General features: G+C 44.1%; 1 protein-coding gene across 3 annotated transcripts in view; it reads right to left on the minus strand.

Moving 5' to 3' along the window:
* Positions 1–25,826, minus strand: part of jph1b (junctophilin 1b) — a 156,025-nt gene that overhangs the window by 53,596 nt on the left and 76,603 nt on the right. For all 3 annotated transcript variants that reach the window (XM_055634500.1, XM_055634498.1, XM_055634499.1), the window contains exon 3: positions 2,601–2,719. In XM_055634500.1, the coding sequence (XP_055490475.1) occupies positions 2,601–2,719 (119 nt within the window). The remainder of the gene's footprint in view (positions 1–2,600; positions 2,720–25,826) is intronic.

A 25,826-nucleotide genomic window follows, 5' to 3' on the forward strand; every position in this document is an offset into this window, starting at 1 on the left:
CACAATATGGGCTCAAGGCTTTCTGCAGCAACATGCAGCATGTGCATGTTCAGATTCAGATAGATAACACGACAGCGGTGGCATATATCAATCGCATGGGTGGTGTAAAATCTGTATCTTGCGACAGATTGTCAAACCTCATTTGGCACTGGTGTATCGAGAGGGATATTTGGGTCACAGCGGTCTATCTACCAGATATAACACGGTGGCAGATGCCAGGTCACGAATATTTAATGATAACACAGATGTTGAATCGTGCAGTATTTAATGAAATAACTACACGATTTGGCATTCCAGATATTGATCTGTTTGCATCGAGATTAAACCATCAGTTACCCAGTTATGTGTCCTGGGAGCCGGATCCAGGAGCAGAGGCAGTGGATGCTTTCTATTTCGAATGTACTGGTGAGAAGTTCAACTTAAGCCTGGGCATTTTTCTTCACACGTGGCACCTTGATAGAATTGTCCACAAAGTGCCCATTGATGATACTGGTCATACTTACTGGCCAGTCCTAACTGTCTTTCTCAGATCTTGTGGTGGCCATTATAGTAATGGCACACTCATGATTATATTAGGTGGAAAATTCCAGGCTACTGATCGTGAAGGAAGCCTTGCAAACCAAAATTAGAATAGAGTGGCAATTCAATTGAAAACATTTGAGGTGATGTTATTTCCATGATGGGTGCTAATCTGGTGATAGAGATCACTGGGATAGGAAAATAACAATAATAAGGGCGGCATAGTGGTAGAGTTTCTGACTTACAGCACTTACAGCGCCAGAGATCCAGGTTTGATCCCGATTATGGGTGCTGCATGTACGAAGTTTGTACGTTCTCCCCCGTGACCTCATGGGTTTCCTCCAAGATCTTTGATTTCCTCCCACACTCCAAAGACATACAGGTTTGTAGGCTAATTGGCTTGGTATAATTGTAAAATGTCCCTAGTGTGTGTAGGATTGTGTTATTGTGTGTGGGGATCCCTGGTTGGTGCAGACTCGGTGAACCGATGGGCCTGTGTCTCTAAACTAAACAAATTTACATTTTCCACTTTATGCTCCACTTGCCATACCTTTGACCACTCACCCACCTAACCTACCTGTATCCCCCATCTTGTACTTGTGCAGCCAGCAGGCACATTGAAATTGTTTATAATTTCACCCTAACTGACCCAGTGAAAAAGGCCAATGGGAAAGAAAAATCATAATCATCGAAGCCTACTCCCTGTCCTTAGAATGCATTGTTCTAGTTAGAGAAAAATATATAAGAAATTACATAAATAGGGAAATTACAGGGGAAAATGGTGTAAGTATATTGCTGGAAGGCCTATGTAAGGAAATTTACAAAATGATAAGGATTTTACAACTTCAGCCAGAATTAGTTAATAAAAATCATCATGAAAAGTAGATAGTAGGATCGCATCCAATTCGCAGAATATGTATGATCCAGAGAAAAAGCAAACTTGCATCAGAAGACGGCATTTATAACAGGTCAATTAAGGATAGTTTGATTATATGATTCATACCAAGAAGCTGGTTGAAAGTGTATTACCTAATCAAAGTGGACTTCATAAATCAAGAGCATACTACATTTGCAACCATAAAGTAAAAACACCCAAGTCCTTTCAATTTATAATGTACCATTTAATTCTTTAATATTTAATTAATGGACCATGCGTGGTCCTGACAGCATTATGATGAAGGGCAAAGTACGCTTGGAAAGCACACTGACAGTTTATAACATGTGTTGTATACAGGGTTTACCAATGCAACAAAAAGATACCCTGATAACTATTGGATGTCCCAATTTGATACAGAGATTGGGTGCATGTGGAAAATTGCATAACATGCACAAAAGCAACAGATAAGAAAATGAAGTACTTTCCCCAACATAGACCTGTGATTCCCTAGGCTGTCAAATGCTTAGGTATTAATTTAGTTTTGTTTAGTTTAGAGATACAGTGCAGAAATAGAGCCTTTGGTCCACTGGACCAGCGATCTCCGCACATTAACACTATCCTACACACACTTGGGACAATTTACAAATACACAAAGCCAATAAACCTACATACCTGTACATCTTTGGAGTATGGAGGAAACTGAAGATCTCGGAGAAAACCCACGTGGTCATGGGGAGAACGTACAAACTCCGTACAGACAAAATCTGTAGTCGGGATCGAATCCAGGTCTCCGGAACGGCAAGTGCTGTAAGACAGCAACTCTACCGCTGCGCCATCGTGGCCGCCTATTATTGGAATTGCTGTCTCCATTCATTAATTGTGGTCAGATCACATCTTTGCAATGGAGGATCTCAATGTTGCAATTACCTTAATGTATCTCAGAAATAATAATATGTTGGTTTCAAACACTGATGTTGGTGAGATTTATAGTATTTACCAAAACAATTGTATAATTAGGAATGAGTTCATTTGGAAATGTTCAATCCCGATTTCTACCACAAATTGGTGCATCCCGTCGTTCCAAATTTGTGTGATGGGGAATGAGTTGCCTTCTCATCGTCCCAAATTTCCATTTGCGATGTAAACATAAACTTGAACCCATTTTCTGAATAGTTTTTTTGTGTGTTTAAATGCAGAAGCTTACCTGGCTGGCAGAAGGTTGGTGACAATTCCCTAGCAACTCCCCTTGCAATGTCGGATTCCTGGCGCGCAGCTTGTGCAGCACCATCCGCTGCATCAGCTTTGGCCCTTGCATGCGCGGTTCTGCAGAAAAAGCAAAGTTGCTGTCACTTCAGTTCAGCTCAGTTTCAGTTTAGTTTATTGTCATGTGTACCGAGGTACAGTGAAAAGCGTTTGTTGCGTGCTAACCAGTCAGCGGAAAGACAATACATGATTACAATTGAACCATTCACTGTGTACAGATACACGATAAGGGAATAATGCAAAATAAAGCCTGTAAAGTCCAATCAAAGTCAGTCTGAGGGTCCCCGATGAGGTAAATAGTAGTTTGCTGGGCTGCTCTCTATTTGCCTGATTTGCCTTTGGTTCAGTTGCCAGACAACAGCTGGGAAGAAACTGTCCCTAAATCTGGTGTGTTTGTTTTCACACCTCTATACCTTTTTTACCCCGAGGCGAGAGGGGAGAAGAGGGAGTTGATTGGGTGTGACTTATCCCTGATTAATCTGTGAGGTACAAATGGAGTCAATGGAAGGGAAGTTGGTTTGATGGTGTCGGCTACATCCACAATTCGCTGCAATTTCTTGCCATCTCCGATAGAGCTGTTCCCAAACCAAGCTGTGAAGCATCCTGTGTCAGCCGCAAAGCACCATCATTTTTTCACTTGCAATCTACTTGAGTTAGGTCTGAAATTATATTTTAGGAAGGTTCTCCATGGTGTTTTGTCCCGAAGCAACAAAAACACAGTGCAGCATTGTTGCAATTTGCCCCATACCAAAAGGAGAAAATAAGTATTCTGCTTTTGATAAAATAGACTGTTGGTTAAAGAGAATAATATGTATGAATTCCAAAAATTCAGGTAACTTTAAAATTAAATTAGCCAAGTAAGTATATATTTCTTCAAGTATTTACAATATAGAATAAAAGGCAATTTCTTTAGACTTATCGAAAATAGGCATGCCAATGAGGTATTAGATAATTTGCTATGTCTTATGATAAATGATTACAGTATGTGAGATATTGTGGTTTTTAAGTTAATAACATTGCTTGAAGTAGTAACTGTTATTCAATTAATGTTTCATTATGATGATAAACCTATTTTTAAAGAGACGAAAGTATTGTTGTAGTGATCAAATATACCCTTTTATACATTATAACAATAAAATAATGAATGATTTTAGATTATTTTTGACACGTGGGCGAATTGTCGGGTCGAGACCGTTCTTCAGTTTGAAGAAGGGTCTCGACCCGAAACGCCACCCATTCCTTCTCTTCAGAAATGCTGCTTGTTCTGCTAAATTACTCCAGCATTTTTAGTCTATCTTCCGTTATGCCTAGTTTCTTAACAGGTTGTAAACACAACTACACAAAACCTAGCAAAAGCAGTGAAGTGTGTTGTAAAGGCTCCATACAACATTGCCTAGCCAATGATGGAAATGCTGGGCTTACATTATATTTATTCAAAATTTTCAAATGCAAACACAGTAGAAATCAACTTTCAATGGAATTATCATTCTGAGCCCTAGTGAATGGCGGTTCAAACAAATATACTTTATTCTAGTCTTAGATCTAGGTGGCGCTGTACATGGCTGTTGAGCCAACAGCCTGTCTCGTCTTTTTTCTTCTTTTGCTGTTTTGGTTTGTGTTACTTGCATGTTTTTAGTGCAGCTTTAGTTTTTATATTATGTGGGGGGGGGGTTGGAAGAAATATTTTTTATCTCTCTCCTCGACGGAGATGCAACTTTTTCATCGAATCTCCGTCTGCCATGCGGCTTTAACATCGTGGAGCTAGTGGTCCCTTTGTTAGGGATCGACTGCGGGAGCTCCAACTGCAGGAGCTTCGATCACCCCGGGAACTTCGATCGCCCCGATTGCGGGAGTTTCGATTTCCCTGACCGCGGGATAAAAGCAGGAAAGAAGGTATAAGGTATTTGCCTTCGATCACAGTGGGGAATGTGACATCATCGAAAAAACAAGATGTCAAGTCAAGTCAAGTCAAGTCAAGTTTATTTGTCACATACACCTACGAGATGTGCAGTGAAATGAAAGTGGCAATGCTCGCGGACTTTTGTGCAAAAGACAAACAACCAAACAACCAAACAGATGGACGTGCTACCTGCGCTGGTGAGGACTTGGAGGGAGAGCCGTGAGTGCAGTAATCTTGGTGCTTTGCGGGGACATCACTCCATGAGGACATCCTGGAGTTTAGTGCGAGTGTGGACGGCTTTCTGACTGTTTGGGTGGACAGGGACTGCAGAGAGAGTGACAGCGGTCGGTAAAATTCTGGTCACATCATGGTGAAAGAGCATGTGTGTGGCCCAGACATTGAACTGATGGCTGTGGGTCTCTGCTTATGCTGCGTGCCCTGGGGATTCTCACACACCATGGTGGGGGCTGATTAAGTCTAGGTTTAATGTTTATGTAGTTATGTATCTTGTTGCTTTTTTGTATGACTGTTGGCAAATCAAATTCCTTGTATGTTTACATACTTGACTAATAAATTAATTAAAATACAGATATAGAAATACAGATATATAGATATACAGATATAGATATACAATATAGAGTGCCTCTTTTTCAGTCTATAACGACCTATTTCAGATAGAAGTTGTAGCATGCGTCCAAGCATCTTTCTTTTATACCTTTTGAAGGCGGCAAAATGGACTACTCTGCACAATGTACAATCCATTGAACAAAATTACAAGATAAATTGCGACACAAGGAGAATTTACTCAAGATAAATTATGGCATAGTGGAAATGGCTGCGGGGAAACAATTTCACTGAGTATATTGAGGCTAGTCAGCTGTACCACAGCCATAACAGCTGGACAAAGCCCTTCGCAAGAAGATCTGGACTGACTCATACTCTATCCAGATCCCCTATCAGAGGCTGACGTCTATAAGAAAGCCTTCAAACTCAGATTTGGGACGACAGATAGAAAAAAGTAGGTGCTATCATTGATTGTTGCAGCCAGATGTGCATCTTGGACAAAATCCTGCACCAACAACTTTTAAAATCAAGATTCAATTTTTGTCCCAGAATAGTACTCAAGAAAATGATAAGAATAGTCTCACAGCAGGTTGTGCTGTTCACTATTCAACTGGTATGAACAATAGAATAACAGGACAAAGCCATGCAGCCCCTCAAGCATCCTCCAAAGGAGAAACTCAGCGGGCCAGGCAACATCTGTGGTGGGAAATGGACAGGCAGCATTTCGGATTGAAGCCATTCACCTGTACTGATGCAGATTTCCGTCCACAGATGTCACCTGACCCACTGAGTTCCTTGATCTTGTTTTTGCTCAAGATCCCAGCATCTGCACTGTCTTGCCTGTACTCACATTTCTTCAGGTTCCCGAGATGTCAAACGTGCCTCATTCCCAGCTTTACCAATATTTCATTCACAAATGTCTGGAGCCAGAGAATTCCAAGTGTTTATAACCCACTGAGGAATTAAATCTCTCTATTTCTCAGTCCCACTGATGTGTAAGTGGTCCTTTAAAAAATCATTCTGGTAGTTTCACGATCACCATTTATTGTTTTATCAACCCTTTAAATGTAATTGTCATCACAATGTTACTATACTCACTTACTGTACACACTTAAAATCCAGTAGCTTCATGGCTGCCATTGTTATTAACAGCTTTTTAAAATTCCAGGCAGGAAATAGTGTTGGATAGACTGATGAGACTGAAGGCTGATAAATCCTGAGGGCCTGATGGTCTGCATCCCAAGGTACTTAAGGAAGTGGCTCTAGAAATCGTGGATGCATTGGTGATAATTTTCCAATGTTCTATAGACTCGGGATCAGTTCCTGTGGATTGGAGGGTAGCTAATGTCATCCCACTTTTTAAGAAAGGCGGGAGAGAGAAAACGGGGAATTATAGACCAGTTAGCCTGACATCAGTGGTGGGGAAGATGCTGGAGTCAATTATAAAAGATGAGATAGCCGCACATTTGGATAGCAGTCGGTCCGAGTCAGCATGGATTTACGAAGGGGAAATCATGTTTGACTAATCTTCTGGAATTTTTTGAAGATGTAACGCGGAAAATGGACAAGGGAGAGCCAGTGGATGTAGTGTACCTGGACTATCTGAAAGCATTTGATAAGGTCCCACATAGGAGATTAGCGGGCAAAATTAGGGCACATGGTATTGGGGGTAGAATGCTGACATGGATAGAAAAGTGGTTGGCAGACAGGAAACAAAGAGTAGGGAATAACGGGTCCCTTTCAGAATGGCAGGCAGTGACTAGTGGGGTACCGCAAGGCTCGGTGCTGGAACCGCAGCTATTTACAATATACATCAATGATTTAGATTAAAGGATTCAAAGTAACATTAGCAAATTTGCAGATGACAAAGCTGGGTGACAGTGAGAACTGTGAGGAGGATGCTATGAGAATGCAGGGTGACTTGGACAGGTTGGAGGACTGGGCAGATGCATGGCAGATTAAGTTTAATGCGGATAAATGTGAGATTATCCACTTTGGTAGCAAAAACAGGAAGGCAGCTTACTATCTAAACGGCGTCAAGTTGGGAAAAGGGGAAGTACAACGGGATCTGGGGGTCCTTGTACATCAGTCTATGAAAGTAAGCATGCAGGTACAGTAGGCAGTGAAGAAAGCAAATGGCATGTTGGCATTTATAACACGAGGAATCGAATATAGGAGCAAATAGGCCCTCCTGCAGTTTTACAGAGCCCTAATGAGACCACACCTGGAGTATTGTGTGCAGTTTTGGTCCCCTAATTTGAGGAAGGACGTTCTTGCTATTGAGGGAGTGCAGTGTAGGTTAATTCCCGGGATGGCGGGACTGTCATATGCTGAGAGAATGGAGCAGCTGGGCTTGTACACTCTGGAGTTTAGAAGGATGAAAGGGTATCTCATTGAAACATATAAGATTGTTAAGGGCTTGGACACATTAGAGGCAGGAAACATGTTCCCGATGTTGGGGGAGTCCAGAACCAGGGGCCACAGTTTAAGAATAAGGAGTAAGCCATTTAGAACGGAGACGAGGAAAGTGAGTCTGTGGAATTCTCTGCCTCAGAGGGTGGTGGAGGCAGGTTCTCTGGATGCTTTCAAGAGAGAGCTAGATAGGGCTCGATTAGGGATGATCAGCCATTAGGTACTGATTGGGGATGATCAGCCATGATCACATTGAATGGCGGTGCTGGCTCGAAGGACCAAATGGCCTACTCCTGCACCTATTGTCTATTGTCTACATTTAATTAATCAGGTTTTAATTTCTCAGCTACGATGGCTGGGATTTGACTTTGTGCCCCCACACCCTGGTGACGGGTCAGTATTTTAATCATTCTGCTTCCATGACATGGTGAAGGAGCTCCTGATATCAGCAGAGAACAAGAACTTTGGTCTGTGCTCATGGAACACGAGTGACATCAGCAGTTCTCTGAGTGGAATCATAAAAGGTAGAATGGTACTCCACTGTACGAAGGCAACAAGAGAACCAAAGCAATGAAATACGTGACTAGATAATCCGAAATATTCTGGTTATTCGGTGTTGACCGGGGCATTTTGTAAGAACTCCCACACAATACCATGTTTGTGTTCATGCTCAAAAAACCCCACAAACCCTCAGTTTAATATCCACTCCAAAATACAATGTCCATTGGGGAGCAACATTCCTTCAAACCAGTTGTGAAGTGTTAAACTGGATTACATAGGCAAATCTGAAAATTGATCTTAATCTTCTGACAGCAATATTGAGAGCAAGCGTAGACAGGGCGATCGTTTTGTTGAACGTCTCTGCTCAGTCCGCCTAGGCCTATGCGATCTTCCGGTTGCTGAACACTTGAACTACCCCTCCTATTCCCATGCTGACCTGTCTGCACTGGGCCTCCTCCCCTCACAGTGATGCCAAACGCAAATTGGAGGAGCAGCACCTTGTATTTTGCTTGGGCATTGTACTACCCAGCGGTTTGTAAGTAGCTTTCTCTAACTTCAGGTAACCCTTGCTTTCCCCCTCACTCCATCCCGTCCCCACCCTAGTTCTCCGACTAGTTTCACTGTCCTCCTGATTAATTTTATTGTTTGCATGCCTCATTAACATCTTTCCATCAGCCAACAATGAATCATTCTACATTTCCTTTATCATCGACTGCTTTGATCTGTTGTTTTCACACCTTGCCCTTCCATATCACAAGTTTCCCTCTCCCCTGACTCTCAGTCTGAAAAAGGGTCTCGACCCAAAACGTCACGCGTACCTTCTCTCCAGAGATGCTGCTGAGCATTTTGTGTCTATCTTCGGTGTGAACCAGCATCTGCAGTTCTTTCCTACACAAAACTATTTGTACATTTGGCATTAACAAAAATCATCTCCTTCAAATAATATGTTTGTATAGATAGGTATAAATAGTTTAGTTTAGTTTAGTTTAGAGATACAGTGCGGAAACAGGCCCTTCAGCCCACCGATCAACGATCCCCACACATTAACACTATCCTGCACACACTAGGGACAATTTACACATACACCAAGCCAATTAACCTACAAACCTGTACGTCTTTGGAGTGTGGGAGGAAACCGAAGATCTCGGAGAAAATCCACATGGTCACGGGGAAAACATACAAACGCCGTTCGTACAGCACCCGTAGTCGGAATAGAAACTGGGCCTCCGGCGTTGTGAGCGCTGTAAGGCAGCAACTCTACCGCTGTGCCACTGTGGCAGCTTACTGCGTGCTTAAAGTTCACAAGTACCTCTCAGAAACATAATCAATAAATTTGAAAGTATTACCTACTGCTAATCTGTTAACAGTTTCATTTGTGCAGTGTGATACTTAAATGAGTGTGTCGCTGTAGATAATGCAGATATATTTGGGTCTTTTCCTATGAGTCCAAAGTACAATTGGGGGATTAAGTAGCTTTCGAGTGCCAGTATTTTTTAGTGTCAGGAATTTGATGCAAATGGTGAAAATCCTTCGACATCAAGACTAAATATATTTATATTCAGTAAAGCAGCATAAATTTCAACTGAGAAATCGGCCGTAATAAATTCTGATGACCAATTTTACAGCAGAGTAGTAATGGAAGGACATTCCTTCCCTGTTTCCTACAGAAAAGCCATGTAGAGGACAGACCTTGATAGGAAAATCTACAATTTCAATTTTTTACCATTTTACTACATTTTCCATGAATTCTGATGATTGTGTAAAATAAAGCAAGGAAAGAAGTGTAGGTGTGAGGCAAGCAATATTCAAGGCACATGATTCTTAGCCCGATCCTCACTCAGCTGGATGTGCCCAACCATGCTCATCCATAGAACAGCATATGGTCCAAATTCCTTATTGGAAGTAATTTTTCAAATATTCTTTATTTTCATCAATTATTTGAGCAAATCCCTCATACAAACCCTCTGCAATGGCTGCTAGTCATGATATTTTCTTCCAGGAATTTTCACTGAAATCACAATCAAAAAATATTCATAACTCAGGCTTGGTGCAAAGTACAGAAAAATGTCTGATAATGTTCTGAGTTTTGGATCAAGAGCACCTACAAAATGTCAGGAAATTGACTAATACTTCCATTGTGGGATTTTGCTGACAGCAGCTTTCGATGTATTTGGATCATTGTGAAAAAAAATTAAATGCTATGACCATGAAAAGTCTCAAATTATTGGTAACTGCAGAACTGAACTGTTTGTAAAATGTTATCTGAACTGAGGACTGGATTAATGATTGCCTCCTCTGGTTTGTGGGTGCCTGTAATATTCCATAATATAGTTTCTTAACTGGTGACGTTGAAAATTACATTAATGGAAATATATTGCGGTTTGCGGAATTGAAAGATGATGTTATTTTCTCTGAGCCTTTCTACAAGATTCAGTTCAGTCTTATTAAAGCCCTATTTGCCATTACTCCAGAGCAAAACTTCACGTTTTAAGGAGGATCTTAAGGAGAGGATTGATGTGGTGAGAAAATGTATCATTGAGGGAATTCCAGAGTATGGGGTCCAACTGCTGATGGCAATGGTTAAAAGCCTGAAGATTTAAAATGTTAATACATTTACACTGACTCCGCAAAGTTAACATACTGTACATTAATGTGCATGATTTACATTATTTTACCTGTGGCTGCAGGACTTGCCAAATGCCAAAGTTTCAATGTACAATTAGAACTGGGCTTCAGTAAAGTCGGGAGTTGATGGAATAGGCCAAAGCTGGGGGAAAGATCGAAAGGGCGAGAGCATGGAATTGAATAAGAAGATCTCAGTGAAATGGAGACAGCAGTCAAGACAGGAGCTGGCAGACAACATACCTTGTTGTCTGCAAAATCTTGTGATAACTACCGCCAGCTAGAATCTGATACTTAACAGATAATATTTGACACCAAGGAAATGGAAGCTGGTCCAGCCAACCATCCATTGAAACAGCTGAACTAGCCAGATTTCCATTAAAGCAGACAGTCATCTATTAAATGATGATCACACTTTCTGTTAATGAATAAGTTGAATTCTTACAGCTGAGCTGGTAGAACTCAGCGAAACTGATAATCATTGGAACTGCCTCAGCAACAAAACCGATAACACTTAAAAAAAGCTGATCCTTACTGCTATTTGCTGCGAGTGCGTATTTCAATCAGCTGGAAGCAGGGATTGTGCGAGAAACAAGACAAAAAAAACTAAGAAAAATATTTAATATCTGACATTCATAAAATCTTCTGAAATACTTCCTGTCCCCACATTCCACATTAAACTGTTTATTATTATTTATTGTTTGCACATTATAATTTACTGTTCCATGGAGTTTAACTAACAGTCATTAACATCAATGTTATTGATAAATGGGTTACAATACCCATCCAAAATAAGCAGCAAATATAGATCATAACTACATGGTAGCTTAATGCTATTAAGAATATTTTAATGCTTTGGGAGAATTCAAGGTGCCAACTTCCGGTAGTGCAATCTGGGACAGCAATATGTGGATATATGTTTAATCATGTTTCTGGACCTATCTAAAGTTGCTTTACTGTTTACAAATATAACCCAGTGCCAATAGCCGAATCACTGCTTTAGAAACATAGAACCATGGAAAATAGGTGCAGTGGTAGGTCATTCGACCCTTCGAGCCCGCATCACCATTCAATATGATCATGGCTGATCATCCAAAATCAGTACTCTGTTCCTGCTTTCTCCCCATATCCCTTGATTCCGTTAGCCCACAGAGCTAAATCTACTCTTTCTTAAATATATCAAGTGAACTGGACTCCACTGCTTTCTGTGGCAGAAAATTCTACAGATTCACAACTCTCTAATAGGAAAACGTGGCTCTGTGGACATCATCTATATAGAAACATAGAAAATAGGTGCAGGAGTAGGCCATTTGGCCCTTTGAGCCTGCACCGCCATTCAATATGATCATGGCTGATCATCCAACTCAGTATCCTGTACCTGCCTTCTCTCCACACCCCCTGATCCCTTTAGCCACAAGGGCCATATCTAACTCCCTCTTAAATATAGCCAATGAACTGGCCTCAACTACTGTACCTTCTGTGGCAGAGAATTCCAGAGATTCACCACTCTCTGTGTGAAAAATGTTTTCCTCATCTCGGTCCTAAAAGATTTCCCCTGTATCCTTAAACTGTGACCCCTTGTTCTGGACTTCCCCAACATCGGGAACAATCTCCCTGCATCTAGCCTGTCCAACACCTAAATTGACTGGTGCTATATCGCGAGCATGAGAAATTTTGTTTTGTTTATTCCAAACAGGGTTTTGTCATGACTCAAATCCCCTCCATACCAAGGCAAAAGTACACGACTTAAACAAACACTGTTTTGTAATATTTTACCTAAGGCAGTAAGCCAGTAATATTTAATAGCTATAAAGTGAGTAAATACGACAAATGAATTGCTAGCTCAATTGTATATTTTTTATAGGATACATTTTATTGGAAAATGTTTTCAAAAATCTAACTAATGGTTATTGGAACAGAAGAGGGTTATCTTGGAATTTTTGTGATGATATCGTAGAAGCCCGCTTTCCAGAGTCTCGAGATAGAACCAAAATGAGCATTTAAGGGGGCTAATTTTAGAAACATGTCAGTTAAAGTTATAAAGATACCTAATCAGTAACTGGATGGCGAAGCTGCTACTTAAAATGCCAAAATTCCTGTTCTACCAGTCTGCTATACTTCCTCAATGAAAGAAAGCAATTAATAGACTGCATACCATTTTCAATTTATTACACACACAACCAAATTTGGAATTGAAGCAAGACTGAAAGAATTTACAGTATGAGAACAGACAACTGCACCATACCAGGGATTTTCCTCCAAATGAACAGCCTCCCACCAATTTTGAGAAGCAACGCCTTTGATTTGAATAGAAATTTAATTCTTCAGTAAAGTTTTAATCACTCCACTTGAGTTGTTTTCGAACATATTACTACTTATGAAAGGATTTCAGTCTGCAGTCAGGTGCTTGTTTAATTATATAGCATGTATAGAAAGTTTGACTTACTCCTTAAATATCATATAGGAGGTCACTCAGCCTGTTGAATCCAAGCTGGCTCCCAAAATAGGAATCCCTTCTGTTGTATGCCCACTTTCTTGTAACCAGTAACTAATTCTCTCAGACTCACCTTTGTCTCGTTTGCCACTTAGTACATGGAGAGCAATTTACACCAGCCTATTAACCGACCACCATGTCTTTTGGTTGTGAGTACAAACCAGAACCCTTGCAGGGAATCCAAGCAAATGGAGCAAACCCATGTGGTTATAGAGAGAACATGCAAATACCTCACAGAAAGCACTGAAGATTTCTGGTGGAACGAGGGAGCAGCCTTAACAATTGGACCATCATGGCGATCACATTATTGATCACAACCAAGCGATTAAGAATTAATTATTACAAATAATCACTTTATTAAGATACCCCCTACTGATAAAATTCATTATTGGTGTCCTGGAGTATGGTTTCTTCTTCGGCGTGACCAGGTCTGCACACAATACACCAAATGTGGCCCAACCATTGGGTGCAACATGAATTCCTGAATCTCTACTCAATGTCCCAACAGATGAAAGTATTACCCAATACCCGTTCCTCACTTGCTCTATCTCTTGCGTTGCCACTTTCAGCGAGCTATGTACTTGGACCCCCTAGACGCCTCTGTATATCAATGCTGTTAAGGATCTTGCCATTAACAGTATATTTTTTCACAGCCTACCTCTCAAAATGCAGCAGCTCACATTTGCTCGGGTTTAACTCCATCTGCAATTTATCTGCACATATGTGTAACAGGTCTAAATCCTGCTGAATCTTTTGACAGCCTTCCTCACTGTCATCAACTCCATCAGTTTTTGTTCAGCAGCAGTGAGTGAGTGAGTTACCGGCATGATCCCCGACCCCCTCCTTCTCAATGCTCCTGCCCTTCCCGCAACTTTACCCCTGACCAGACTCCCCACTCACTGTGAAAGGAACTCTCCCCCAATTGGTCCCTTGAACAAGTATTGTCATTCAATAAGATCACAACTGATTCAACTTATCTCAGTGTGCTCCCGTTTTTCCCACCATCTCTCCACCTGCTGTCACCCTCCAACCCCCACCCATTCAGTAATTCATAATGAAGGAGATTTGGAAGCCTTGGGCAAATTGCATTCTTTCTTTTTTTTTGAGGGTGAGAAATTCTATGTCCCACCAGCCTTCTTTCAAAATTTAGCAACTCAAAATGGGGGTGCGTTTTCATTGCCGGGAAATACGGTACTTTATTGAGAGATTTGGCTTTGAAGACTTTATAAAAATCGACTGACAGCTTACGGAGAGAACAATCTGCGCATGCGCGGTTTAAGATTTTTTTTTAAAGCCGACTGACTGCCTACCCTGAGTAATTACTCACATGCCTGAAACGTGCCTGACTCAGTTAGCTATGTCAATCTGCATGCTTTCCCCGCAAACCGGCTAAACTCCAGGTAAAGATCCAACAAAGAAAGATTCTACAAGAACAATGACAAACACGCCTCTTTTTTAATTTTAAGAAATACTGTACAAATATAAGGAGTCATCACTGGACAATTTATAAATCCTGTGGCATCACAAAAGACCAATTTGTTTTTGTGTCGTCTGAAAACTTACCAACTAAGCCATATGCATTTAGGCCCAAATACATCATAAACAACAGTGGAATCAGCACGGTTTCTAGCAGAACACTAATGATCACACACCACCAGGCAGAATAACATCCTTCCACTGCTACTCTCTCCCTTCTATGGGTAAACAGGTTCCAAATCCAAACAACCAAATCACCTTGAATCCCGGGCTTTGTAATCTTCTGGATCAGTCTACTATGAGGGACTTTATTAAATGCCTTGCTAAACTCCACGTAGATAACGTCTACCACCATACCATCACCTTCAATGCCTCCCCAAAAAAATCATGACCTGCCTCTGACAAAGCCATGCTTACTGTCCCTGCTTATCATGTTCTCTTCCAAATGGGGGTAAAGTCAATTATCAACTGCATAGTACAGGTACAGGTGCACAACCTTTTATCCGAAAGCCTTGGGACCAGACACTTTTCGTAATTCAGAATTTTTCGGCTTTCGGAATGGAAGATTTTTAGCGTAGATTTTTATTTATTTATTTTTAAAAAAATTTATTAGCAGTACAGTAAATTACATTAATACATCGCATATATCTTATTACATTATGTTGTACCACATTTTTTGAGCTATAAAAGAGATAGAAATAAAAGAAGTAAGGAAAGTAAGCAAGAATCGTGAAGGTGCAGAAAAGTGTTGGGAGAAGAGAACCCCTTAGTGAAGGAATTAGAGAAGGAAGTAAAGAAAAGAAATAAGACCCTAGAAAGAAAAGAAATAAAAGAAGAAAGGAAAATCAATCGCTCTATTGTAACACAAAACTCCGCAAAAAAAGGATATACCAACCGTGTTTTTATTAAAAATTTATTTTATACCTCCTGTTACCAGGTCCTGGTAGCCTTTATGCTTTAACTTATTATTGCACCTTATGCAATAGTTCCATAAATGCAGACCACGTCTTTTGGAAGTGATCTGCTTTGCCTGCTAGGAGGAGTCTCATCTCTTCCAAGTGTAGTGTTTCGAACATGTTTGAAATCCACATTTTTGTTGTTGGTATTTAGCGTAGATTTTAACGGCTGGCTCAGTGGTAGAGTGCTCGGCTCATATCCGCAAGATCGTGAGTTTGCGCCTAGATCCCGGCAGTTACTCGATCGCGAGTTTGAGTCTTCAATGTAATTTTTTCTTGCAGAATAGGAGAGAATAGGGAGGGTTAGGCTGGGATCATTCTCTGCGAGATGATCTAAGTGCGGGAGACAAGTGTAGGAGAGATGTACTGACTGTGTGGGCAGAACTTTGGAAGTGATTGCCCACCATTCTCAAAAGCCGCTGTGTCTCCCTGTCCCATCCAACTCCAGAGGAATCCCCTCCCCGATGGGCCGCTACGGCGACAAGTGGCAGTTCGCCCACAGCCCGAGCTGCGCCACCCCAAGAACAAGACGCACCTTGCACACCATCAGCTTCTGCGTGTTCCTCTGGAGTTGGAGCGGGGCTGGGCTGGAGTTGCTGATCTGGGATCTCCGTGCTTGCAATGGGGCTGGGGGTCGATGTCCCGATGAGGGGGCGCAGCTTGGGCTGTGGGCGAACTGCCACTTGTCGCCGTAGAGGCCCATCGGGGAGCGGCTTCTGGTGGTCCTGACATCTCTCAGCTCCTGTCCAGAGGGGTGGCCGGAGACGTCAGGACCAACAGGAACCCGCTCCCCGATGCGCCGCTACAGCGACAAGTGGCAGTTCGCCCACAGCCCGAGCTGCGCCCCCTCATCCGCAACCCGGGTTCCTCTGGAGTTGGAGCGGGGCTGGGCTAGAGTTGCTGCTGACTGTGAGTCTCTGGGATCTCCGTGCTTGCAGTCGGTGTCCCATTGGTCCTGACGTCTCCGGCCACCCCCCTGGACTGGAGCTGAGACTGGGAACTGTACCGCCCTTGCCCCCTCCCTCTGCAACTGCAAACAACCCCACAGTTCCCAGTCTCAGCTCCTGTACAGGGGGGTGGCCGGAGACGTCACAGCCCGAGCTGCGCCCCCTCATCCGCAACCCCAAGACCAAGACATACCTTGCACACCATCAGCTTCTGTCCCTACGGGGAGCGTGTCCCTCTGGAGTTGGAACGGGGCTGGGCTGCTGCTGGCTGTGGGTCTCTGGGATCTCCGTTCTTGCAGTGGGCCTGGGGGTCGGTGTCCCGTTGGTCCTGACGTCTCCGGTGACTGGCACTGACCTGCTGGCATCGCCGACGTGAAGACAGTGCAAAGCCCCCGCTCCGGTGCAATGGGCGGGGAGCTGGAGAGGGGAGGGAAGGGTCACACACATGGCCGGGAAGCAGAGGGGTGTAGGTGGGGTGAAACTGAAGGGAGCGACAATCTGTTGCTGTCTGCCTGCTGAGTTTAAAAAGTTCCCACGCAACACTCACGAAACACTGTGTATCGTGAGTCTATCGTGGGAAATTTTTAACTCAGCGGGCAGGCAGCAGCAGATTGTCAATTATTAACCCTCTCGCGAAATATACCCTCACCTTCTCTTTTATGAATTGGGATTTAGTTCCCCTTTCTTCGAGGACCGACCGGAGGTTCCGCTGTCACCTCTGCGGGCCGCCCTCGGTGAACGTCTTCAAGGACCTTTCTTCAAGGACAGAAAAAATGTCCGCTATTCGGAGCTTTTCGTTATTTGGAACTTCGGATAAAAGGTTGTGCACCTGTACCAATTCTTTTGAGTTACATGATGAATTTTCAAGTCTCTGCCATCAACTTTTATTCTTGGAAATTTACAAATGTTCATTTCATCTGCAAAGTGAACATTATCTTATAAATGAATTTTCTGCCCTTTGTTTTGGCCTTTTCTACAGATAAAAACATTCAGTTTATTCACAAATTCGCCCTCACATTATCCAGCCTCATGCTTGATTGACGAAGAAGGGTTTCGGCCCGAAACGTCGCCTATTTCCTTCGCTCCATAGATGCTGCTGCACTCGCTGAGTTTCTCCAGCATTTTTGTGTACTTTCATGTTTGATTGGTTGTACAATATTTGCCACTACCTGCAATGGAGATCTTGCAGCTCTCCAATATAACCATATAACATATAATATAACCATATAACAATTTACACAATGAGAAAGTACACAAACAATGCTCAGTTGCTTTCCTAGAAAAGACCAGAATCCACTGCTGCCACATTTCTGATAATCATCTTTTGTTGTCTGGTTCTACTGAAAATATTTTTGTGGCTATTTAATCTCCACACAAATTGCTTCATTTGTTCAGAAATAAAAGTGCACCGTTTTATATTAACCTCATACAGCCAGGTCCCTCTTCACTTAGATGGTGCCATTTAGAGTCATAGAGTCAGTCATACAGTTTAGAAACAGGCCCTTCGGCCCAACTTGCCCACACTAACCAACATGTCCCATCTACTCTAGTCCTACCTGCCTGCATTTGGCCCATATTCCTCTAAACCTGTCCTATCCATTTACCTGTCCAAATGTTTCTTAAATGTTGTGACATTACCTGCCTGAGCTACCTCTCCTGGCAGCTCGTTCCCTATACCTATCACCCCCTGTGTGAAAAGATTACGCCTCAGGTTCCTATTAAATCTTTCCCTTCCTCCCCTTATAATCCCATGTCCTCTGGTTCTTGATTCCCCAACTCTGGGCAAAAGACTGTGTTTCTGTCCGATCTATTCCTCACTTCTCCATGGATTGTCACCTTGTCGTGGTGGAGAAGCTTGTTTGGTCCTGAGATCTTCAGAGCAATGCTATCTGGAGCTATGCTCCTGGTAGGGTCACCCATGGTGCTAAGGTCGAGGGGGAGGTCTCTGACAAAGAGCAATCCAACCAAGACCTCAATGGTAGAACAGGTGGAGGATGATGGCTGACATTAGTGGAGCGTCACAACGGCTGGGAAGGCGGATGAAGGCTTCAGCAGAAAAGGATCCCTGGTTGTCTTGGATTCCATGCCACTGGATTCTGACCCAGATCTGTCAAGGACCTTGTGGTGGCTATCTGTGCACCCCACGTTATACAAAGTCACGCACAGGCGTCCTCCATGAGAGGACAGTCATACTCGTTTTGAGTAACCGCCGATGATGATGATTCCTCTCATGATTTTGTACGCCTCCATAAAATCACCCCTCATCCTCATACACTCCAAGGAATAGAGTCCTAGCCTGCTCAACTTCTACCTATACCTAAGGCCGTAGAATCTTCTCTACACCCTTTTCAGCTCGACAACCCCTTTCCTATAACATGGTGCCCAGAACTGAACACAATACTCTTAATGCAGACTCACCAATGCCTTTCACAGGTATAACTGCAACATGAATTTGCCACTTCTTTACTCAATACTCTGACTGATAAAGGCTAATGTGCGATAAGCCTTTTTGATCACCCTGTAGTGCTACTTTCAACAAACTATTGCACTCCTAGATCCCTTGGCTCTACAATGCACCTCAGAGCCTTACCATTCACTTTGTTTGTCCTGCCCATGTTAGTCTTCCCTAAATGCAACACCTCATATTTCTCTGTATTAACTTCCATCAACTATTAAGAACTGAAAAAAAAGAGATGTCTTCAGTTTTGACTGTGGTGAACCTTTGGAATTCTCTACCCCAGAGGGTTCTGGAGGCCCAATCATTGAGTTCAGTCATTTTATCAGGTCAGGTTCTGCTCCATGGTCGGTGACTAAACCGTATCCCCCACCTGCTTTGCCAAGTGAGGAGGGGGATGTGGACCCCCAACAGGACTAAAAACAAGACCTGTTAAAGGGCGGATGAGCTTCCAGCGAGACAACGGCCATCCACACTTCAGTAGAAGTTGCGATCACTGTCGTACGTAGCATTATGAGGAATGATGATAAAACACACACACCAAAACCCTATACTTACAGCGGCGGAAGTCCGCAGGAACTGGAAGACAGAGATGTGTGGTGCGTCCATCACCATTCCCGTTGAAAACCAGCACCACTGTGTCGCTAATGTCTTCAACGATGATGAATAAATTGTAGAGATTGATAGTATTCTGCTTACTAACGGAAGAGATTGGAAGATAGGGCAGGATATTTGTGAATGGGTAAGGGATTAGCCATGATCTACTTGAATGGTGGAGCAAGATGGAGGGATGGACATTCTCATTTCCACTTCTTCTATGAACATCACTGCCAATGCAAGCTCCTTATTTTCCTTGCCAGATTGCTCCTGAAGTGAGAAGGCAATTCAGGCATCCACATTTTTTTTCTGGAATCACAAAAAGGTCTGACATGGCGAGGATGACTGATGTCTTTCCCTTAAGTATATTAATGATCCACATAGGTTGTTGCAATAATCCTATACATTCATAATTAACGAGGCTAGTTTTTTTTCTTAATTCCAGATTTATTTAATTTCTTGAACAGCAATAGTCCAGCTTCATGGTGGATTCAATTTATACATCACATTCAATGGTTCAAAACTTTGGTCACGATTCAAATAACTTGATAACTATGCTGCTGCAACCACTGACTAGTTAGTTCCGTTCCATATGCAACAATGATACGTACTGGCAAATGTACAATATCTCCCAACAACTAATGGCTCTTCTATCTTTAGCCAATTATATTTAATTGGCTTTCTACAAACAGCGAGATTATCTTTTGTGGAACCATATCAAACACCGAATATCACTGGTACAATTATACGTAAAGCTATCAATTAAACATGATCTCTAAATGCTCTACAACTGTAATTTCAATGGCTGGAACACTCAGTTCAGCCACATGCCGTCAGGGTAGGCAAGGTTGGCACTGCCTACCCTGACTGAAATTATAAAATGGTAATTATTAAATATAAATAGTAAAGGCATGGGAGAATAATGCCTACGTATGAGATCGATCTCTTAGGTAGGCATACTTCTCCGTGCCTTTCGTCCGCAGCGCATGTAACACGTGAAGATCTGTGCAGCCCACATGCCGTCGACGATGCTTCAAGCCGTCAATTTCCAGGGGACTGAAGGCAGCTGAAATTCCGCCTTTGCAGTACTGTGCATGCGCAACAGCATACAGCGCATGCGAAGCGCAAGTTTCTTGGCGGGTTTTTCAGACATGGATTGCCATTATCTTAAGAATATCTTAAGAAACAAAGAGAGAAGAATGGAGTTTGGTACAAATGATGTGGTAAGTAGATTTCTTGGTGCTATATGTTTTTAAATACTGTATTTCCCGGCAATGAAGACGCTATTTTTTACCCAAAAATAAGGCACGAAAATTTACATGTGTCCTGGAAGCCGAAGTTGGAAGGTTGTTAGCCAAGAAAGATAGACTTGGCTATCTCCTCAGTACAGCAACATCAAGAACGATAGCCAAATCTATCCCTCATTGATGGCAGCTGATAGGAAGCAGCTGTAAAAGGGCAGCACCGCTGGGGAGGGGAGAAGGAGGGGGTCGGGGATCATGCCAGCAACTCATTTGCCGGGACGCTCCAGGCGGGGAGCCACCGCCGTGGCCGGAGGGAGAAGTAGCTCGGGTGGTTGCGAGCGGCCGACGGGACCGGACAACTCGGGTGGCTGCGAGCGGCCGCCACCTCAGCTCCTTCTGCCGGCCCCCCGCTCACCTCTGACTCCGCTCACTCTCCGTCTGAAAACCTCTCTCCTGCCGTTCGCCGGCCTCACTCATGTCAACCGCTTTCCGCAAATCCTTAAACTCCGACAGCGTGATCAAGGGATCAATTGAGGTTACTCGGCTGTCGGAGTTTAAGGATGTGTGGGCATGAGCGAATCCGGCGAGTGGGAGGTGAGAGATGTTCAGACGGAGAGCACTGCCAGAGGTGAGCGGCCTGGCAGAAGGCGTTGAGATGGCGTCCACTGTACGGTCCCAGCAGCCGCTCGCAGCGACCCGGGCTACTTCCCTCCCCGGCCACAATGCGGTGGCTCCGCACCCGGAGCACCCCAGCAGCAGTGAGTGAGTGAGTTACCGGCATGATCCCCGACCCCCTCCTTCTCAATGCTCCTGCCCTTCCCGCAACTTTACCCCTGACCAGACTCCCCACTCACTGTGAAAGGAACTCTCCCCCAATTGGTCCCTTGAACAAGTATTGTCATTCAATAAGATCATAACTGATTCAACTTATCTCAGTGTGCTCCCGTTTTTCCCACCATCTCTCCACCTGCCGTCACCCTCCAACCCCCACCCATTCAGTAATTCATAATGAAGGAGATTTGGAAGCCTTGGGCAAATTGCATTCTTTCTTTTTTTTGAGTGTGAGAAATTCTATGGCCCACCAGCCTTCTTTCAAAATTTAGCAACTCAAAATGGGGGTGCGTTTTCATTGCCGGGAAATACGGTACTTTATTGAGAGATTTGGCTTTGAAGACTTTATAAAAATCGACTGACAGCTTACGGAGAGAACAATCTGCGCATGCGCGGTTTAAGATTTTTTTTTAAAGCCGACTGACTGCCTACCCTGAGTAATTACTCACATGCCTGAAACGTGCCTGACTCAGTTAGCTATGTCAATCTGCATGCTTTCCCTGCAAACCGGCTAAACTCCAGGTAAAGATCCAACAAAGACAGATTCTACAAGAACAATGACAAACACGCCTCTTTTTTAATTTTAAGAAATGCTGTACAAATATAAGGAGTCATCACTGGACAATTTATACATCCTGTGGCATCACAAAAGACCAATTTGTTTTTCTGAAATCAAACAGCATTACCGATTTTATTTTAAAATCTTTCTTCTTCTTCTTAGGTATTTTCTCAAGAATGAGCATCACAATCTTCCAATTTGTTTTGAGCGTTTACGAGCTAGCAAGCGAGGTCAGTGTGGAAACAGTAGACTCTTGCAGAGATGGTGCAGGAGGTAGTTGATGGGATAAGCTGGTGGATCATTTGTGTGATGGTATACACCTTCATCTGCTTATTTGCTGCTTCTGTGTGCTCCAATTAATCGCCTTGAGGTTTTCAAAACCATCACAAATGCTCCTACTCCACGTTGAGCAGCCATGGGCCAGATGTTCCCAGCAGGGGATGATACATTTCTTCAAGGAGCTTTGGTGTATAACCATGATTCTTTTTCTCTCAAACATGTCCGTCCAAATGATAATCTTGAAATGGAGTGTTTATTTGCTTAGTTTTGCTGTCATATCAGTATATTTTGAATTGAATACTTTATTGTCATATGTGACAAGTCACAGTAAGATTCTTTGCTTGCAAAAGTATGCAAATAGTCGCCACATAAAGAGCGCTTACAAAGTTACTAAGTATCCCACGCCACGTCCCCATTGTTCTCCCACCCCTCCCCTTCCCCCACGCCGGGTTCTCCTTGTTCATCCTCCCCCCCCCCCCCCCGCAGTTGCATCCTCACTCCCACATAGTCCATCCTCGTCTGTCGGTCATCGACCTCTGCGCCGACCTCTCAACTATCCTCTCCGGATGCCTCTGTGGTGCTGGCCCAGGCTCCAGCCCCAGCCACAGGCTCCATTGACCCAGGGACCGGCCGCGGGCTCCGACCCGTGAGGCTCTGGCCTCGGCTTCCCGCAGTCCACCGGGAGGCATCTGCTGCAGCGGCCCGTAGGGGGAGAAACTAGTGTAAACTATAGGTTCACATAAGAGGAGAAACACGCACCATTCAAAGCATTGGTTTATGGAATCCTCACACTCTCGAGGAGTGCACCAGAGATTAACGCAGCATCCAAACTTCAGATAACATTTATTAACAATCAATTAACACGCAATTTACATGACAAGGTGAAGAATTAACAGGAGGTGAGATCAAGCGTAGACTCTGCAACTATTTTGTCAAACACATAGAGTCTGTCCCACCAGCATGCGATTGCATGCATCTAGTGCGACCAAACGTGGTCAAATGAGGCGTACGGCGTCGTGGGGCCGGTTCCACTTTGAACCGCGGAGGCGTATGGAGTTGTGCAGGGCTGGTCCCGACATCATACTCACCAATCAGCTGGGCGAGAGGCGGGCCGACTGAATTTGGACGTCGCACGGCATTGGGCGGTGATGTCATCACGCAACGGCACACCGGGCGGTGACGTCATCGTGCAATGCCACGCGCTAGGCATACGCCGTCAAAACGCTGCGTACAACGTCAAGACAGTGAACGCCCGTCGAGACGCTGCGTACGCCTGTCGAGACGCTGCGTACGCCCTCAATGTGCCTGCGAGCCGACAGGCCGTTGGCGCGCGGGATTTATGGACAGTGCACGATTTTTGCAGCCCCGCGCGATGTCGGGACCAGCCCCGCACAACGCCATACGCCTCTGCCGATCAAAGTGGGACCGGCTCCGCGAGGCCGTACGCCTCAAGTGACCACATTTGGTTGCGCTAGACGCATGTAATCGCATGCTGGTGGGACAGGCCCTTTATGCTCAGTTCACAAAGGCTTGCAGGGTCTCCTGGTTGCTATCCATTTTAATTCCTCATCCCATTCACATGCTAACCATTCTGTCCTGGGCCTCATTGCCAGATTGAGGCCACACACAAACTGGAGGAACAACATCTCATATTCCACTTGGGTAGCTCACTACCCGATGGTATGAACATTGAATTTTTCAAATTAAGGTAACCACATAAGCCTCCCCCTCTCCCTGCTTGCCCAATGTACCTAACGCCTCTTACCCTTGTGCCACACCTGGACTCACACCTATTTCTCTCCTTCCTGCCCGCTTCATTTCTTCCTCTAGCTTCATAATTAGGAACTCTTTAATCATTTTGTCTCATCCCTTCTGTCTTTTCATCTCTGGCCTTTGTCCAATCATCCCCTGCTGGGAATAACCTTCTCACCTGTGTCGGCTTATTACTTGCCATGCTTTGTCTTGCCCCTCATCTTTTCCAGCTTTCTTCCTCTATTCTACCACGCCCACTACAATCAGTCATGACTACGGACCTGACCCAAAACGTCACCGATCCATGTTCTCCTGAGATGCTGCCTGGCCCATTGAGTTATCCCAGCACCTTGAATTTTCTTCTGGCTTCAATGGTTCATCTATGTGGAAAGGTTCCAGATTTCAAAACTAAAATACACACTCTTTTGCAAAAATACTAATCATAGCAGCTCTATAATGCGTAGCACAGAATTTTCTGCGAGTACTGGATCTTCTTTCCATTTTGCATTCCAAATTCCTGTACATCAACACTTTGCTTCTATAATAGACAACTATACAAGATCTACAAGTCTCTCATCCCCAGTTTTTTCAATTTTAAAGTAACCGGTCAGTTTACTGCTGCCGTGTTTGTGAATGCCAAACCTGTTTGACTGGCTTTTTCTTAAAACTCTCGACCCTGCTTGCATTTCATGATTTTTGCCAGAGTATACTGTTCTGCAGCTTGTCGACTTATCTAACTTATTTTTTTCTTTCTGCCCCACAACTGATTCTATCAGCTTGGATCATAAATATCAAGGAGGAGGAGCCATCTTGGGGTACGGCTGCTAACCAGCAGCCGTCCATTTAATTCACTTTTTTTTTGTAGTTCTAGTGAGTCCTGTGTTTTGTTTGTGGGAGAAATAGACTTTTTAATGTGGGGGGAAGGGGGTAACTACATTTCTAGGTCCCTACCTGGTCGGTGAGGCAGCTTTTTCTTCGGGCTGCCCCGTCGACCCGTCCTCACGGCCTACCAGCAGGCGTGGAGCGTCGTTTCCTGGCGGGGACCGCCCAGCACCTCGGCTTCGGTGGCGGCACAACGCTGGAGCGCTATCGCGGAGCAGAGCGGGCGATGCCTTGCCTGGGTCGCTGCGCTGGATCGACGCGCTGGAGCTCTGGTGAGCTGTGACCGCCGAGTTCAACACCTCCGGGCTGCGGGTCTGCGGAGCGGAGCGGGCGGCGCCGATTTCAACATCGGGAGCCTGGGAGCTCCAAACCGGCGCGGCCTTGTTGGCTTCGGAAGCCGCGGTCTCCGGTACGGAAGCGACCGTTCCAGGTGGCCCAGCCGTTGAGAGGACTCTCTGGACACCGGGGCAACAGCACCCGGTGAGAACGGCCAGGAACATCGGGCCTCCGTAGAGGCAATAGCAGAGGCCTCAATAGGCCTGACTATGGGAGAACTGGGGATGGGGACTGGACATTGTGCCTTCCCCCACAGTGGTAACCATTGTGGGGGGATGATTTTTGTGTGTAAGTGATTATTTTAGTTTATGTCCAAGATGGCTGTCGAAAGGGAGAGTGTACGCTGGCGCGGTTTAGCTG

This window comes from Leucoraja erinacea, chromosome 4 (genome assembly GCF_028641065.1).
Source record: "Leucoraja erinacea ecotype New England chromosome 4, Leri_hhj_1, whole genome shotgun sequence".
Taxonomy (NCBI): domain Eukaryota; kingdom Metazoa; phylum Chordata; class Chondrichthyes; order Rajiformes; family Rajidae; genus Leucoraja; species Leucoraja erinaceus.